Raw genomic sequence first — 17,288 nt, forward strand, 5'->3', positions numbered from 1 at the left:
AAATATATATTCCATGCCCACTATATGCCAAGTGATTGTGGTGAATGAATCAGACAAGCTCCCCTGCTTGAATGGAGCTTACATTCTATGGCCTCCTTCATTCATTGAACAAATATGTTTAAGTGCCTACTATGTGCCAGATGTGGTACCAGAGATGCAAAGATGAAGAAGACATAGTCTGACATAGTCTGACTTGTAAGGATTAACAGGTGAGTGAACTATTCAGTATAACCTGATGAGTGCAATAATAATAGAGGTTTCAGATGACTGGGGAATGATAATCCCAACAATAACAGCTGACGTGCATCGAGCACTCACTACCCCAAACTCAGTGCATATAAATGTCATTTTTTATCCCCAAAATACTCCTACGAGGTGGCCACTCTTACAGAGGAGGAAACTGAGGCTGAGAGAGAAGACCTTGTCCAAGGTGGCACAGCCAGTAAGCGATGGCACTGGGATGGGCACCCAGGCTTCTGGCCTCAGACTCTTGGTTACATGACATGATACACCATGTTGACTGCTCTCCAAAGCATCAAGCAGATTAGACATTTTGGTGAGTAAAAAACTTAATACCCCGTGAGTCACAATATCCTAAAGTCACCATCTTCTACGTTGGGGTTTAGGAATTCAGGACTGATCCTTTCTGTTTATGTAAAATTGGTTTAGCCACAAAACCCCTTAGAAAAAAATAGACATATTTCTTTAATACAGAGGCAAGCCAGTTTGAACCTCAGACCTTTGAAAACCACAGGTGAATGTGCCGACTTCAACAAATGAAAGCAAGCACTTTGGCATGGAAAGTTGGAATGTGTCTGGCCGGACAGGGTTATTTTAGGTTCCAAGACAGCTTTGATAGCAGAGTTCTACCTCTGCTCCCTCACATCAGAAATGCCACCTGGGAGGTGAGGATGCAGCAGTCAGCGGAGGAGGAACAAAAAGAAGAGCTTTGCATCAGGCAGCGAGCAGAACTGCAAATAATTGTGAGGATGGGGAGAGGAGAGTCACGTTCGACTCTGAAACATCTGGTTATTGGACCCTGCATTCTACCAGTTCTGCCTCTTCCCAGTATTGGTTGCCCTCATTCCCTTTTTCTCTTTTCCATCTCTTTTGGGTCCAGGAGCTCTACAAGGTTCCAAGCACAGCACTTAGCTTTCTCCCCTCTCACCAACCCACCTCGCTCAGTGCTTCTCCAGCCTCAGCAGGACACGCTCTCCTGGCTTGTCTCCACAGCCAAAGCCAAAGCACATTGTGTGATCCCTGCTCCCTGGGTAGCCTGAGCCTCCTGGGATGTCAGAGCAGCAAGGACTTGCTAATCCTCCAGGCCACTGCCTTTCAAACTTGATCTGGCAACAGAATCCCTTTTTCAAATGCATCTTATGCAAAAGTCTGATATAAAAACAGATGAAAGGGTAGCAACTCTGATAAAATGTGTGTGTGTGGGGGGAGTCTCCCCATGTGACCCCTATAGGACTACCTAAGGCCCTTTACAGGAACCTAAGACTCAAGAAAGCCCAGACTGAAGTCACCAATTTGGCCTAATTCCCTCAATTTATAGATGACATACTGAGGCCATTTTGCCTCCATCCCTTTGAGAAAACATCCCAAATATCCTTCTGCTTCACTATGGTTAGTGTGATTCCCATTAAGCACATTGATGATGCTTGTTCACTGGGCCTCAAACAGTGCCCAGGGGTAACAGGCAGAAATACTCCCACAGCTCGGGGAGCAGTGGTGGGAACTACCTCGCTTGTCACATGACACAGTTGATCACTTCCTCCTCCTAGATATTTTCTTCTGTTGACTTTTAGGATATTTCTGGCTCTCCGTCTTACTGGCTGCTCCTTCTCAGTGTCCTTTGCTGGGTTCTCCTCTTCTGAGACAGGACAGACCTTATCCTGTCTCATGGCTTTAAAAACAACTCACATGCTCCCAACTCCCAAATTTGTATCTCCAAACCATCCTCTCTCCTGAACACCAGAGCCATGGCTATCCAACTACTACCTGACATCTCCACCTGGATGTCTGAAAGGCACCTCAAACTTAGTACATCCCAATCTGGACTCCAGATCTTTCCACTATTCCAAACCTGCTCTTTCCAAGGTCTTTCCCACCTAGTTTATGGCAACTCCACCCTTCCCTTTGTTCAGACTGAACCCTGGAGGCATCCTTTTTTTTTTTCCAAGTTATCCCCCCCTCCCTTTGGTAACCATAAGTTTGTTTTCTATGTCTGTGAGTTTGCTTCTGTTTGGTAAATGAGTTCATTTGTACTATTTTTTAGATTCCACATATAAGTTATGTCATATATTTGTCTTTCTCTGTCTGGCTTACTTCACTTAGTATGATCATCTCTAGGTCCATCCATGTTGCTGCAAGTGGCATTATTTCATTCTTTTTTATGACTGAGTAATATTCCATTGTGTATATGTACCACATCTTTATCCATTCATCTGTTGATGGAGACTTAGGGTGCTTCCATGTCTTGGCTATTATAAATAGTACAACTATGAACATTGGGGTGCATGTATCTTTTCGAATTAGAGTTTTCCGTATATATACCCAGGAGTGGGATTGATGGATCATATGGTAACTCTGATTTTAGTTTTCTAAGGAACCTCCACAGTTTTCCATAGTGGCTGCACCAATTTACATTCCCACCAACAGTGTAGGAGGTTCCCTTTTCTCCACACCGTCCCTGGAGGCATCCTTGACTCCTCTTGTTCTCTCACACCCCACACCCAGTGCGGCAACATCTTGCTGACTCTCCCTTTCCATTATGACCCAAATCCAATCATTTCTTAGCACACCTGCACTGCTACCACCCTGGTCCAGGCCACCATCATCTCCTGTCTGGATTACTGTAAGAGCCTCCACACACTGGTCTCCCTGCCTTCCCTCCTGCTCTTCTAGAGTCTATTTTTGACCAGCAGTCAAAGTGATTCTTTTTATTTTATTTTATTTTTAAAGGAAGAATGGGATCTTCTTTTTTTTTAATTAATTAATTAATTTATTTATTTATTTATTTATTTTTGGCTGCGTTGGTCTCCATTGCTGCGCGCAGGCTTTCTCTAGTTGTGGCGAGCGGGGGCTACTCTTCGTTGTGGTGCGCGGGCTTCTCATTGTGGTGGCTTCTCTTGTTGCGGAGCACGAGAGCTAGGCACACAGGCTTCAGCAGTTGTGGCGCGTGGGCTTAGTTGCTCCCTGGCATGTGGGATCTTCCTGGACCAAGGCTCAAACCCGTGTCCCCTGAATTGGCAGGCGGATTCTTAACCACTGTGCCACCAGGGAAATCCCCAAAGTGATTCTTTTTAAATCCTAAGTCAGACCTTCAAATCCTGAGTCAAAATCCTGCAGTGGTTTCCTAGTTCACTGAGAGCAAAACCCAAAGTCTACAATAGCCTATGAGGACCTACCCAAGCTGGCTCCTAGGGACTCTCTGTTTTCCTGTCTTACCCCTCTTGGCTCACTCACTTCTCTCCATCACAATGGCTTCTTTGCTATTCCTGCCTCAGAGCCTTTATACTGGCTATTCTCTCTGCCTGGAACATTCTTCCCACAGATACTCACATGGTAAATCCCTCACCTCCTTCACCTCTCCCTGCACCAACATCACATTGTCAGTGAGACCACCCTGACCACACTATCTATAATTACAACCCACCATCACCAGCCCTCCAGATCCCCCTTACTCTGATTTATTTCTTCCATGGTAGATATCAACTTCTAACATCCTATATTATTCACTTATGTTGATTGTTTAGGGTCTCCCTCCACTAGAATGCAAGTTCTATGAAGGCAAGAATTTTTGTCTGTTTATGCACTGATGTACGTTAAGTGCCCAGAACCATGCTTCTTCCATAATAGGCTCTCAATAAACATTTTTTGAATGAATGATGAATGAATGATTATCTTGCAGCTTACAGATCACTTTCACATCTGAGGACTCATTTGAGCCTCAAAACTCTGCTGGTTTTTTTCAGATAAGAAAACAAGCCCAGAGAGACTAAATCGCTAGCCTGAGATCACACAGCTTGTTCCACAGTGGGTCTCATGCCCTCCTCTTCTGTCCTTAAACACTCAAGTGCATCTGATCTGACCACACTGGTGCCAATCTCTCCAAGGCCCAGGCCCCTCCTGCCTCCCCAAACTCATACCCCGGCTTGCTGGGGACCGCATTTACAGGCTCAGCACACAGGATGCTTTTTTTTTCTCCCCCAGAGGAGCATTTGTACACTTTTACTCAAATGAACTCATATCTGGTTTCTAGGGACCATGTGACATAGACATCAGCTTCCAAGGCCAGATTCTAACCCCAAGACCGTCTTCCCAAATACAGGAGGGACACTGATACGCTGCCCACCCCCAGCCTTCTGTGAACACACATTATCACCACAACTGGACATTCTGTAAGGAATGAGGGAGGAGGTGCGGGCAGCAGGGAGGAGAGAGAGACACTGCAAATCAAGAAGAGGTCCTCCTCGTTCTTTCTTACCAATCAGAGGCTGAAATGTGAGGTCACAAGTACAACTTAATAACTGCTTCTAGCCTCCTGCTGAGAAATTACTTTCGGGCCTGAGCCCCAGGAACAGCTACAGCAGCTAGTTTATTTCTGCCTCATCCATCACACTGAATTGCGTATCTGCTCACGATGGCTTTTTTGCACAGGCTACTGGGAAACCCGAGGGCAGCAAATCCTGGTTTTCAGGTCTTCAGACTCCAGGACCTATACCAGAGGCCCCCCGGGGCCCTGGTTCTCCAACTCGCAGATGGCAAATTGTGGGATTTCTTGGCCTCCATAACCACGTGAGCCAATTCCTGTTACACCTCTGTTTCTTTGAAGAACCCTAACACAGGGGTAAACACTCCATCAGTGTTAGCTTTTACCATTACTAAGTGCTGGTAATGGTTTTCCAAAGTGTTGCCTCTTTTGACACTTGTAACTTTGTATGAATACCAGAACCTGGTAGTATCATGATTTCCCATTCTTACATGAGAAAACAGGTTCAGAGGGATCACAGCCTGTCCAAGGTCGCACAGCATGGGTACACCCTGCTACACCTGAGCCGAGGTCTTCCCACTCACTGGAGGACTCGTCTCCCCTCCTGTACCCCCTCCTCCCCCCCACCCAGGCTCCCAGCAGCCCCCAGAGGTTCCACATGATGGGGCCATCAGAGGCCATGAAATCACCAGCTTTCTCTTGGTCTGTTCCTTAATCCACGGCTCTCGTGCTGGGAGGAAGGAAGGCTCGGAGCAGCAACCAAATCAGCAACAGCAGTGGAAGCAGGTGGGGAGGTGTGGAGGAGGTCGGGACGCAGAGAGAGGCTGGGCCCCACCCCTGGCCCCTGGAACTGAGCCTTTGTTCCCACATCTGCACCAGCCTGCCCCAGTGATCTGAATATGAAGCATCGAGAGACTCATAAACTGGCCCCCAAAATGGCAGCTGCAGGACGGAGCGAGCAGGAGTGGGGGTGAGGGTAGGCTTCTAAAGACAGAGGAACAGATGCAGAATTCGGAGACGCTGACACGCGGAGGAGATGCCCGGCCCTTCTGCCCTGCCGGCCCTGATGGCAAACTCCAACATGGGAAGAAACTTTTGAGTCTTAACCCCAACCCCACACCGAGCCCCAAATGTCTAGTCTCCCCGTGCTGGCCACAGCCAGCCCGGAAGCACAAGGGAGGGGCAGCTGGGCTCAGCCCGCATCGGAGGGGGCTTTGTCCTCGGGCTCCATGAACCGCTCCTAAGTAGGTCCTGCCATGGGTGCAGTTTTACATCTGGGTGATTCTTTGTGAATAAACTAAAACTGCCTCAGGCCTGCAAGCTGCATGAGGGCAGGAACCATGTGTAGTTTTGCTCACAAGGGTGAACCCAGGCCCTAACCCTCAAAGTCAGCCAGAAAAAGGCTGAAGGGGCTGAGGGAGGAGGCAGAGGGAGGGAAAAACCATGTATCCATGTATGCTCCCCAGTACTTGACATTTTAGAGGTATCGAGAGACAGAGAGACAGAGAGAGAGCGGGAGACAGAGAGGGAGACGGAGAGAGAGAGAGAGGGAGGCAGGAGGTGATCTGTGTGTGTGCGTTTCTCACACACATCCTGAGCCCCTGGGTGGCACTGTGAGCTGGGATTAGGAAGAAACAATGGCACACGCTACCCAAGAACCCCCATTGAATCCAAGCAACCTAAGCCTCCTTAAGGTTCCACTCACCCTGTAGAGCTGCCTCTCTGATTTGCTTTCAGATGTTAATGCACTGGGGAACCACTAATTTGATTCTACCTTCAGCACACCTGATCTGCACAGTAATTGCTTTCCTTGGCTCAAGCTAATGGAGACCTCTGCAAGCTTCCAGACTAGCATTCCCTTCTGCTGTGAGACGTACGTATAGTAAAACCCGCAATGTTATACCCAGGTGGCAAATTAATCTCCAAAACTGCTGTCTGTCGTCAAAGCAGCCTCTCACCCCACTCTGCCTCCCAGGAGTGATCTGGTTTGGAGGAGACAATGCATCACAGTGGAGGGGAGATGGGCTAAGAATCCAGAAACCTGGGGTACTGGTCCAGATCTGCCATGTGACCTTGTGACCTTGGGCAAGGCAGTATCTCGCTCTGGGCCTCAGTTTTCCCATCTGTAAAATGTGAGAGTTGAACCAGAAGCTCCGTTGGGATGAGGCATGGCACGGGTGGGAGGAAGGTGGAATGTGAAGTCCCTCAGGCTCAAGTTCAAATCCCTGCTCTGCCATTTCTTGTCTTAGCAACTCTGGGAAAGTTACTAAATGTTTCATAGCCTCAGATTCTTCTTGTGTAAGATGGAGGTGATAACAATACCTGACTGGCCTTCCCACATTCACCCTTCCCTTCCTGTCTGCTTTCTGTACTGCAGCCAACATGAGCTTTTTAGAACACAAATCTGATCACAGCATCTCCCTCCTTAAAAGCTTCCTAAGGCTCTCCAGTGTCCTTGGGAAAGACAGACTCCTTAATCTGGCAGATGCTTAGTCCAACCTCTAACCAGCTCTACTCACTTGGTTCTCCCATTCCAGCCACACTGGCTGCTCTCCTCCTTACCGAACTCTCTTCTGCCACAGGCCCTTTGCACATTCTGTTTGCATTCATGGAGTACTCTTCTACCTTTTCAACCAAATACACCATTCTTCAACCTCACTCAAGCCTCACTCATCCTTGCTTCCTTTCCTCACTCCTAACTACATCCAGAGCCTCAGTAAAGACTCTTACAGCCCCATTCATCTCTCCTTTGTAGCTACTGTCACAGCTGTAAATTTACATCTGCATGATTGTTTGATGACAAAACTAAGTCCACTACAGGCCTGCAATCTCCATGAGGGCAGAGACCATGTTGCTTAACATCTAACACAGTGCCTGTAGAAAAAGTCTTAATGAACATAATAAAATCCAACAATGCCAACATTTATTAAGCAATTTCTACACGCCAGGCACCTCCCAAAAGCTCTAAGAATTAGGTTTTATTATTTTTCTCATTTAACAAAAGAGAAGACTGAATAACAGAGAGGTTAGGTAACTTGCCCAATATCACACAGCTAGTGAGTGGTCAAATCATGTAAGTCTGGTTACTGGCAAACTACTTAAAACCTTTCACTCAATAAATGAAGCAGGGTACAGGGAACAGATCTTTAAGCAAGGAGGCTGGCACGTCTTAAGCACTTAATAATAATAATAATTGCTAACAGACAGTGAGTTTTTATGATATGTTCAATATTATTCTGAGGATTTTACATAAATTAACTCATGCTCCCAATGACCCTCGGTGGTGGAGGGGGGAGCACTACCATTATCCTCATTTAACAGATGAGGAAACTGAGGCTCAGAAAGATGAACTGGCTTGCCCATGGTCACCTGGCTTATGGGTGGTAGAGACTTGGTCCACCTAATTCCAGAGTCTGGGAAAACCCAGTCTGTGATTCTCAGGGAGGACAGATTCCCCACCAAGCCTCAGATTTCTACATTCAGTTCTGGTAAGAAGGCCTGAGCTCCTCTGGCATTGAGCCTACCCAGCTAGACAGGATATGGAAGGAGCTGTCCCCTGGAGGCCACAAAGCCACCCGCTGCTCCGGGGTCTCGGCTGAGGAGGCTACGTAGCAATGTCATGGACAGCTGGGCAGTGACTCACGGGGCAGCCAGGGAGGAGGAAGCCAGCAGGGGCTAAAAAAGACCTATGACCACATATTATACAAAGGAGGATCATCACCCATGACCACCAGCACCAGGGCAAGCCCCGCTTCCACTGCACACACACCTCAGGCTGCCCTGGAGGCCATCTGGGATCCTCTCAGAGTCTCATTTGAACTGGATTTCACCACTGTGCCATAGCTGTTCAGAGCACAGGCTCTGGACCCCAAATTCCAACTCTACCCCTTAGTAGCTATGGCATCTCGGACTGGTCATTGAACCTGTCTGAGCCTCAGTTTCCTCCCCCAATAAAATGGGGATAAGAAACACCCACTTCACAAGAACAGTGTGAAGATTAAATGAGCTACTGTGTGTGAAAGGCCCCGTACAGTACCTGGTTCAGCAACTGTTAGTTCCCCCAGAGGATGAAATGCAGGGGGTGGCAGAGGGGAGAAGACAGGCATGTAGTACAACTTGCCTGGAGCACCCACTCTTTTGGATTCATATTTTAACCATGCCTGAGAGCTTCACACCAATTCGTTGTTAATCCATATAGCATCCCACTTCCAGAACAGGATGATAATAACAAGAATAATAAAGATAAAGGATAACAGTTGTTAAGTATGTACCATGTACGAGACACTGGGAAAAACACTTTGCACCCACCATATTATTATTTTAATATTACTTTGATCTTCATAAACATTCCACAAGGCAGTCCAGAGCCAGACTGCCCCGGTTCAAATGTGACCCAAACAGTTGCTAGCTGGGTCGCTTTAGTCAAATTCTTGAATTTACTTCCTAATTGATTTCCTAACCTGTAAAATGGGAACAATAATAATAATAGCACTTATTTCATATAGTTGTGGTGAGGATTCAAATAGTTAATATATGATGGCGGAGATGTCCAGCACTCTACCAAAAATTGATGCCCCTCTAATACAGAATTGTGGCTGGGAGTGGCTGCCTTGCCAGAGACCATAATTCCCAGCCTCTGATATCTAGTTGAGGTCACATGACTAAATTCTGGTGTTTGGAATGTGGAAGCAATTAATATACCCACATCCAAGACTCTCCTATAAAAAATCCCCATCCTCCACACTGTTGCCCGCAATCAAGGAAGCTCCTGGGAGTCACGTGTTCCAGAGGGCAGACCCTCCATCAGATTCCATGGAACACAGCGCCTCCCTCCCCTACCTTCAACTGGACTCAACATGAATGAGAAAACAACTTTTATTGTGTTTAGCCACTAAGATGTTAGGGTTTCTCTGATGCCACAGCTTGCATTATCCTAACTAATACAGAAATCGACACCGTAAGTGGGTTCCTTACATATGTGGCATTGGCTTAGAAGTCAGATGGTGGGTTATGAAGTTTGAGGCTGGAAAACTGGAGCGCCATGTTATACAGCAATAAAAGGTTTGGTTAAACTGTCACCTATGATAACTTAGAAGGCAGAACTCATGCCTACTGAGCCTGTAAGCGCTAGAGGAAAAAGGACTGAAAAATAATGGTAAGAGAGTTTGCTGCTTGTTCCTGGCTGAGTTTAGCAAGGTATTAGGGAAAGAGAGGATCTCAGGCATGAATTAGTCAGTTTGCAAGTAAAACTGGAAAGGAATAGTGGACACATGAAGAAGACAATATTCCTAGATCCCAAACAATAAGAGTAAAGACTGAGCAGACTTCTAACTGAAATAAATATCAGATGAAGTGTATAAGCTTCCCACCACATAAGCCTGATGGCCTCAAGGCAGCTGTCATTAAGTTGAGTGAGAAATAGAGGTATGGGGTTAAGAAAGCCAAGAAATAATCCAGGCTTGAGAATTAGGTCTAGGAAATAACTTTGACTGCTGGCACACTAGACGTCATAGATGAAAATCCTACTAAGTTGTTGTGGGAATTGCTTTGGCAAAATCTATAAGCTTGGATTTTAAAAACCTTTTACTGTTAAAGCATTAAAACAATCCTTGGGCCCCTTAAAGTTCAAGGGCAGGAACTAGGTTACACAAGATTTAGAGCCTCAAGGAGGTCATATTCCCCAAGACCCACTTCAAGTGTGGCCAAGAGGAATAATGGACAAAGAAAATCCTGCCACAGGGCAGAGCCAAGACCATGGAGGACAATGAACCAGGAAACTGCTTCCAGAGAGCAGAATCAGGGCTTAAGCAAGGAACCTCACCCACTTCCAGGGCATGGTCACACAGTGTCTGCTTGGCAAGATTTCATAACTACTAAGGGCCAGTGACTTCTGTGTGTCTTCCACTGTTGCCTTTTCCTTTATCCTCCAATATGGTATACGGGCACAGAGGGGAAGATAATGAGTCTCTTTTAGCTCATGGGTCTCTGAACCATGAGAAGCCATATTCAATCCCATGGATAGGACAGGAATTCACCCAAAGATCTTGAACTTTAAGTTGGAAGCACTGATTGGCTAGAACATGAATATCCTCCCTTAGGGGAAGGGAAGCATGTTTTGTGTGTGAGAAGAAGAAGGCACATAGATGTTTGGTGGCCAAGGGGGCCAGTGACACATCTGGCCTATGATATATGGGCATAGTGATGAAGGCTCCTTTCAGGCTTAGCCCATAACACCTTTCTTAAGATCCTCCATACTCTCCTTCTTTCTCTACCTACTGGCTGGATAAATGTCCAAGGAAGGCCCTAAAGTCCACATATTGAAGATAAAGAAAGCACTCTCTCCATCAGTCTTGGTACTTAAATGACCCTCCAGCACCCTCCCACCACACTCCTCCCCCAATCAGACTTTAGTGAGTAAGAAAGGACTTTCTATTGTGTTAAGCTCCTAAGATTTGGGGGTTGCTTTTTATAATAGCTAATGTAACGACAACAATTATAACATATAGCACTCTTCGAACAGTGCCTGGCACATAATAAGCACTATACAAGTGTAGCTATTATGATTATAATACCCATTTTACAGACAGGGAAACTGCAAGTTATGGGTGTGTCTGACTCCAAAGTCAATTACTATTTTATATTTACCTCTCAGTAAATGATAATCAGACCCATTTTATAGGTAAGTTTGGTGTCTGGCTCAAGGTCACAAATAATAACAGACCCAGAATTAGAGGCCATTCTTCTATTCAAAGGCCATTAGCCACCCCGCCTCTGACCCCAGATGTCCAGGTTGGTCCGCCATTGTTTATTTTGTTGTTATTTTTATGGTGTGTATCAGGAAACATTCTACTTACAAATGCACTGAACTGGCAAATCTGAACAGAAAACCAAATAACCCTCCACTGACCCGAATTCCAAGTTTTAATTTACATTAAGCTAGTTAATTAAAAGCATGCTCTGTGAGCACAGACACTGACATGGCTGGCTGCTGAGATAGCTTTTGCAGTTCTTTGTAAAAAGCTGGGTTTCTTCTGTGATGTTTTTGTCCAGCACAGCAACACTGTACCATGGAACAGCGCGACAAGCTCCAGGGATGTGGACGGGGTGATGGGCGGGGCCGGGGGGCAGGCAGCAAAACTGCTGAGTAAGCATTTAGTTTATGAACAACAGAAAAGCAAAAGACCTGAACACCAACTTACCCACCAAACCAGTGCTGGTGAGGCGAGGGCTCATGTTAATTAAAGTTTATAAAGTGATTGGGGATCCCAGCAATGAAAGAGACTATTCCAAATCCCCTTATTATTATTATCACCAGCCTGAATAATCTGTTTTTTAAGGAAGAGCCATTATTATCGAGTGCCTACTATGTGACAGTTGTTTTCACATATCTGATCTGATTTAATCCTTTTAATCACCCTATGTGGTAGGTTTGGGTTTTCTTCCTTTTTCATGTCTTTTTTTGTTTTGTAATCCTTACTGTGCAGATGAGAAAAACAAATTCAGCAAAATTAAGTCACTTGCTAGAAAGTGGCAGAGCCGAAATTTGAGGCTAGATCTTTCTAAGTGTAAAGCCCTTCTCCCTTTCATCACACCACACTGCCTCTTGCAGTCTTCCCTTCAAATTCTTTCTGTATTTAAAACAAAATTTCATCCAAGGATGCCTATGGCTTTTTTGTTTCCTTTTTTTACTGAAGTGTAATTTGCAATACAGCGAAACACACATATCTTAAATTTACAATGCAATGCATTTTGACAAATGCAAGTACCCCTGAACCCACACCCCTATAGATAGAAGGGACATTGCTATCACCCCATGAGTCCCATGTGATCCGTTTCCTCATTCCTCGAGCTGTAGCAGCAGCAAATTAGAAAGGCGGACAGGTGCAGAGATGGCAGTAAGAATGGGCAACCAAGGTAAAAAGACTTGAAAAGATGATTCAAGGAACTCAGAATTCAATAGTTTCTTTCAGGATATCATTGTACAATATTTCACAATAGATTGCTCAACTCAACAGGCATCTAATAAGCTCCAACTGTGTACCAGGCCCTCTCAGACTTGACAGAGGATATAAAAACGTGAAATCCAGTACTGCCCAGTTCAGTTTAATAGGAACATATGGTGTGTTAGAACAGAAGGACTGTCAGGCTATCAAGGGCCTCGGTTCAACTGTGTAGGTAATGAAGGGCAGGGAGGATGGCCTGAAGGCAGGGAACTCATCTGTCACTAAAGAGCAAAACAGTTAAGTTGCCTGTGCCTCAGTTTCCTCCTCTGTATCAAGGGGATAATAGCAGTACTTTTTCAAGAGAATGTTGAAGAGTAAATGGGTCAATATATAGAGTAGTGTTGGATGCATGTTAGCTGTTATTAGCTTGTACCTCAGTACTTGTGCAGCCCCTAGATTTAGTAACTGCTCAATAAATATTGACGAACAAAGGAATTCACGAATGAATAAGTGAGGCTACTGAGTTAAAGGGGGGAAAAGATTATGTAAGGCATGGGCTCCTTAATAAAGCTTGCATATCAGAAAGAATGTCATGCAAAATAGTTGAAGAAATAGGTTTGATGTTTAATGTATGTTTCAGATACCTAAGAAATTAACTGTTCATTTCTTACTGCTTTCTGCCATTTTTAACAAGCCCAAGGAAAAGAGATGAAGAGATCACAATGAAATTACAGTATATCTCATACTAAGAGATGGCAAAGGGGCCCTGAAACCTAGGAGTTAAGCTCTGTGGTGTGGGAAATGCTGTGATGGCAGCAAACCCTAACCACCACACATTCACCCTGCCCCAAACCAGCTCTGCGGTCTTCTCCTTCCTCTAATTATACTTATTCCAAAAAGGATAAACACAAAATCTGTCTTTAAAAGATGTTAAAGATCATAAAAGTAAAACCAATTTGAAAAAATGCAGAGGCTACTAACAAAAACAGACAGAGCTACAAGAGGACCTGGGGGTGTATTACAGATCTAGGCCCTTATTTTATAGATGAGGAGACTGAGACCCAGAGAAGGAAAGTGAGTTATGACCCACAGTCATAACTTCAAGAGAATGGCCAAGGCAGAGGTGGAGCAGGGCACCCAGCATCCCAAACTGGAGCCCAAAGGGAAATGCTCCTTCTTCCCAAAGGACACACAGGAGTGGGAGGAGATTCCAGCAGGTAACAGTCTGGGGGGCCAGTAGATTGTAATGGGGAGGTAAGAACAGGAGTGGTGGGCGCATGCGGAGGGAAGAAAATTACACCTCTCTGCACTTTTTGTTGGGGTAGGGCTTCAAACAAAGAACTGTCCTGTCCAAAGCTCCTGGGTTTTGCAGGTGAATCCTCCTCCTCCTCCGGAAGAAGCACACACAAACACCAATGCCTTCTCCCAGCTGTTTCTATCTCATCAGGAGTTCATGGGTGGAGGTGGGCAGGCACGGGGAGCCTCACAGGTACCCTCCCTTTAGAGGTTTAGCTCTCTACTGGCAGCAGAGGGGGAAGGGCTCTGGCAAAGAGGCCGGAGGAGTCTTGGCGATCAACGCGGAAGTCGCCATCCTGCCCCCACCACACAAGTGCGCGCGCGCGCGCACACACACACACGCACGCTCACACACGCACGCGCGCGCACACACACACGCTTTGCTTCTTCGTTCCCCTCCCCCAACGATGACCAAAGCCAGGTGAGGGGATTGACAACTGGAGGTTCTGTTTCCGAAGGGCTTCTGCTGAAGCTGCTTGCTTCTGCGCACACTCAGAGGCACACTTACATACACACGCACGGACGCGCGCACAGTCTCTCCCAAATACGCACACACTCCTATGCACACACTTGGCACCCCCAAGAGGCCGGGCCGCGCCCGCTGCATCTCTGCTTCAGCCCCGGGGAAACGACAGGCAGCAACATGAATGAAATCTGCCCAGAAAGACTGCATTTCAGCTCCAACCACGCAACCTCCAGCCAAACCGCCGAATATGTAACAAAGTTTTATTTCGCTTTTGGAGTCTCCAGTTACGCTTCTACCATTTCCTGTGGAAAATTGAAGCTTTGAAGTGTCTAGCTCCGGCTTTCTCAGACAGGCAGGACCGCCAGCTGGAGCTCTCCAAAACAAGGGCCCCGGGCCCCACCCCTCCGCCACCAGAACTGCAGGTTCAAACCCACCCAGCTCCGGCCTTCAAAACGGGATGCGGGAAGGAATGACAGAACCTGCTGGAAACGACCTCTTAAACTGACAGTCCCTTCGGAACCCCGCCCCACTCCCATCCTGACCGGGTCCCTTGTGGCGCTCCTTAAGCCAAGTGGTGACGGCTGCACCTCCCAGCCAACCGACAGCGGCAAGAGGTCGGAATCTCGGGGGGTCTGCCCATTGCGCAGCAGCCACCAGCTGTGAGCTCTGGCCCTCAAAAACTGCCCCGGAAAAAACTCGGGACCTATAAGGCTTCCCGCTCCACCCTCTCACCACACACACCTCTCCCCGACTGTTTCTAGGCCGAGCGAGCTCTCAAACATTTTGCCTTTACGGCCGCGGGGCCCTGCCTTCCTGCGCGCACCGACGGTGTCCCCGAGGGCGCGGGGAAGTATGCTAACTGGGCGGCGGAGGGCGGAATGCGCCTCCTCCCGAGTTCCAGGGAGCCAAGCTCCTGCGCCCCGGTATTTGGCATCTTCAAGGTCAAAAATAAATTTAAATAAATAAAATTTTTAAAATGAAAAAACAATAACAACGAAACACAGGGCTCTGGCAGAAATATGTACTAGGCGCAAATGATCGCACACCTGTCCCTCCAAAGTGGTGCTGGGTTCTTCCCACCGCCTGCCCGAGGCAGCCGCTGCCCCGCCCCGAATCCGGGGCAGAACCGCGCCCTCTCGGACTTGGGACCCTACCAGCGGCGTAAAGTACGCGGATCCCGAAAGCAGGAGGGTCCAGTGGTGTTTCTAGCCGCCTCCAGCTCGGCGGTTCCCTCGGAGGCTTAAGACAGCAGCGGGCAGCCGGAAGGACGCGGGAGGGGGCCGGGAGGCAAACTTACGACGAGAGTTGGCCGGGTTGGGTGGGAGGGGGCAGCACCCGCGCAGCCACTTACCGCTGGCGTTCTTCCCGCAGATGAGGTGCTGGTAGGGCTGCAGCAGCCCCCAGATCTCGGAGTCGTTGTTGACCGTGTGCTCCAGCGTCTCCACGGTGAACTTGGGCGCCTCGAGGAGCGCGTGGTGGTGGTGATGGTGGTGGTTGGCGGCGGCTGCCGGTGGGGCTGCGACGGCGGCGGCGGCAGCGGCGGCCGGCGGGGCGCAACAGCTGCTGCCCCCGCTGGCGCTGCTGGCTGCGCTGCAGGCTGCGCTGCAGGCGCCGCCGCTCGCCGCTCCCCCTCCCGGCGCCTCCCGCTCCTTATCCGCCACGGGGGCTGCTCCGGGGCCCGACCCCTGACCCGGGCCGGAGCTGGAGCCCGGGCCCGGGCCGCTGCAGCTCCTGGGCAGCCCGGAGGCCACGACCCGCGCGTAGATGTCCCGGAAAAGGCTCTCCATGCAGGCCGTCAGGTAGATGGCTGCGTGCTCGTGGATGCGCAGCGCCACGCGGCTGTCCACCATCCAGCGGTACACGCGGCCCACGGAGAAGGTGAGGCCGCAGCGCGCCGATTTGCCGCGGCCCAGGCGGTCGCCACCGGCACTGCTCATGTTGTAGAGGGACAGCGCGGCCAGCGCGGCCGCCGTGCAGTGCGCCGCTAGGCCCCAGGACAGCACGATCTCCATGGCGCTCTGGATCTCGTACTTGGTGCACTTAGCGAAGCGCAGGCTCAGGCGCTGCGCCTCTTTGGCGATGCGTACCAGAGCCCGGCTCACCAGCGTCGACAGCTTGGCCAGCGCGTCTTTGGGTAGGCCGCCGGGGGCCACCGGGCCTGCCCGGGGATCCCGCGAGCGCAGTAGCAGCGCCTCCAGCTCCTGGAGGGTCCAGGGGACCTCGTCGAGGTCCGGCAGCAGCCGCGAGCAATGCTGGCCGGCGCAGTCCAGCCCCTCGGAGTCTTCCACCAGGGCAGTGTTGACAGTGTCAAAGCTGTTGTGCCGGCTGTGCATGGAGTCAGTTAGAGGCGGCCAGCAGCTCCCGCCATACGGGGACACCGGGTGCGAGTCGGAACAGCACAGGGACAAGTTGGAGGAGCGCACCGAGTCCGCCGCGCCACCATAACCCGAGTCCAGCGTCAGATCCTCCAGCGTCCGAACCACGGGCTTCTTACCTCTCCTGGCCATCGCTGCGCCACTTCATGCTGCGGCCGCCGGGGAGCCGAGGGGAAGCAGCAGCGAGGAAAAGCGGGCGCCGGGGCGCGGGAAGAACCGAGTCCGCGCCGCCTCGGCTCACTTTTCCACCAGCCGCTACTACCTACTGTTACTACTTTCGGATGCCTCCCCGAGCCGTCGCCGCTGCAATACGCAGGGCAGAGCAGACAGTCATCTTCCAGAGCCCGGGCCGGAGCTGGGACACGCTGAGGAGAGAGCCAGGCCGGGGGAGAAGCTCACGCCGGACTCGTCCCTTTCTTCCAAAATAAAATAAAACTGACCCGCTCCCCACCGGGCCGGGCTGGGCGCAGAAACCACTGGGCGCTGGCCTCGGTGTTCGTAGGACGGAAATCGACCCAGATGCCCGCGGCAGCACCTCTGCCGGCAGCTGGCTCTCGGCTTTCGGCTCCCCGGCTCCCGGTTCCCGGCCCGGGGTTCGCTGGGCGCTCGCCCGCCCGGCACTGAAGCGCAGCAGCGACCGCAGCAGCTGCAAACCCTACAAAACCCCGCAAGCCCCGGGCAGCCCAAGGGGGCGGGCGTATGTAAAGCAG

At 49.3% G+C, this 17,288-nt stretch overlaps 1 protein-coding gene across 3 annotated transcripts in view; it reads right to left on the bottom strand.

The window, feature by feature from the left end:
* The window catches only part of ABTB3 (ankyrin repeat and BTB domain containing 3), a 310,593-nt gene extending 293,778 nt beyond the window's left edge, over positions 1 to 16,815 (bottom strand). For 2 of the 3 annotated variants that reach the window (XM_061204460.1, XM_061204457.1), the window contains exon 1: positions 15,555 to 16,815. In XM_061204460.1, coding sequence (XP_061060443.1) covers positions 15,555 to 16,710 — 1,156 coding nt within the window. In that variant the 5' untranslated portion in view covers positions 16,711 to 16,815. Of the gene's footprint in view, positions 1 to 15,550 lie in introns of all 3 variants that reach the window. The other variant, XM_061204459.1, reaches the window with a different exon arrangement.
* Positions 16,816 to 17,288: the final 473 nt, after the last annotated feature.

The sequence above is a fragment of the Eubalaena glacialis genome, chromosome 11, assembly GCF_028564815.1.
Source record: "Eubalaena glacialis isolate mEubGla1 chromosome 11, mEubGla1.1.hap2.+ XY, whole genome shotgun sequence".
NCBI classification, from domain to species: domain Eukaryota; kingdom Metazoa; phylum Chordata; class Mammalia; order Artiodactyla; family Balaenidae; genus Eubalaena; species Eubalaena glacialis.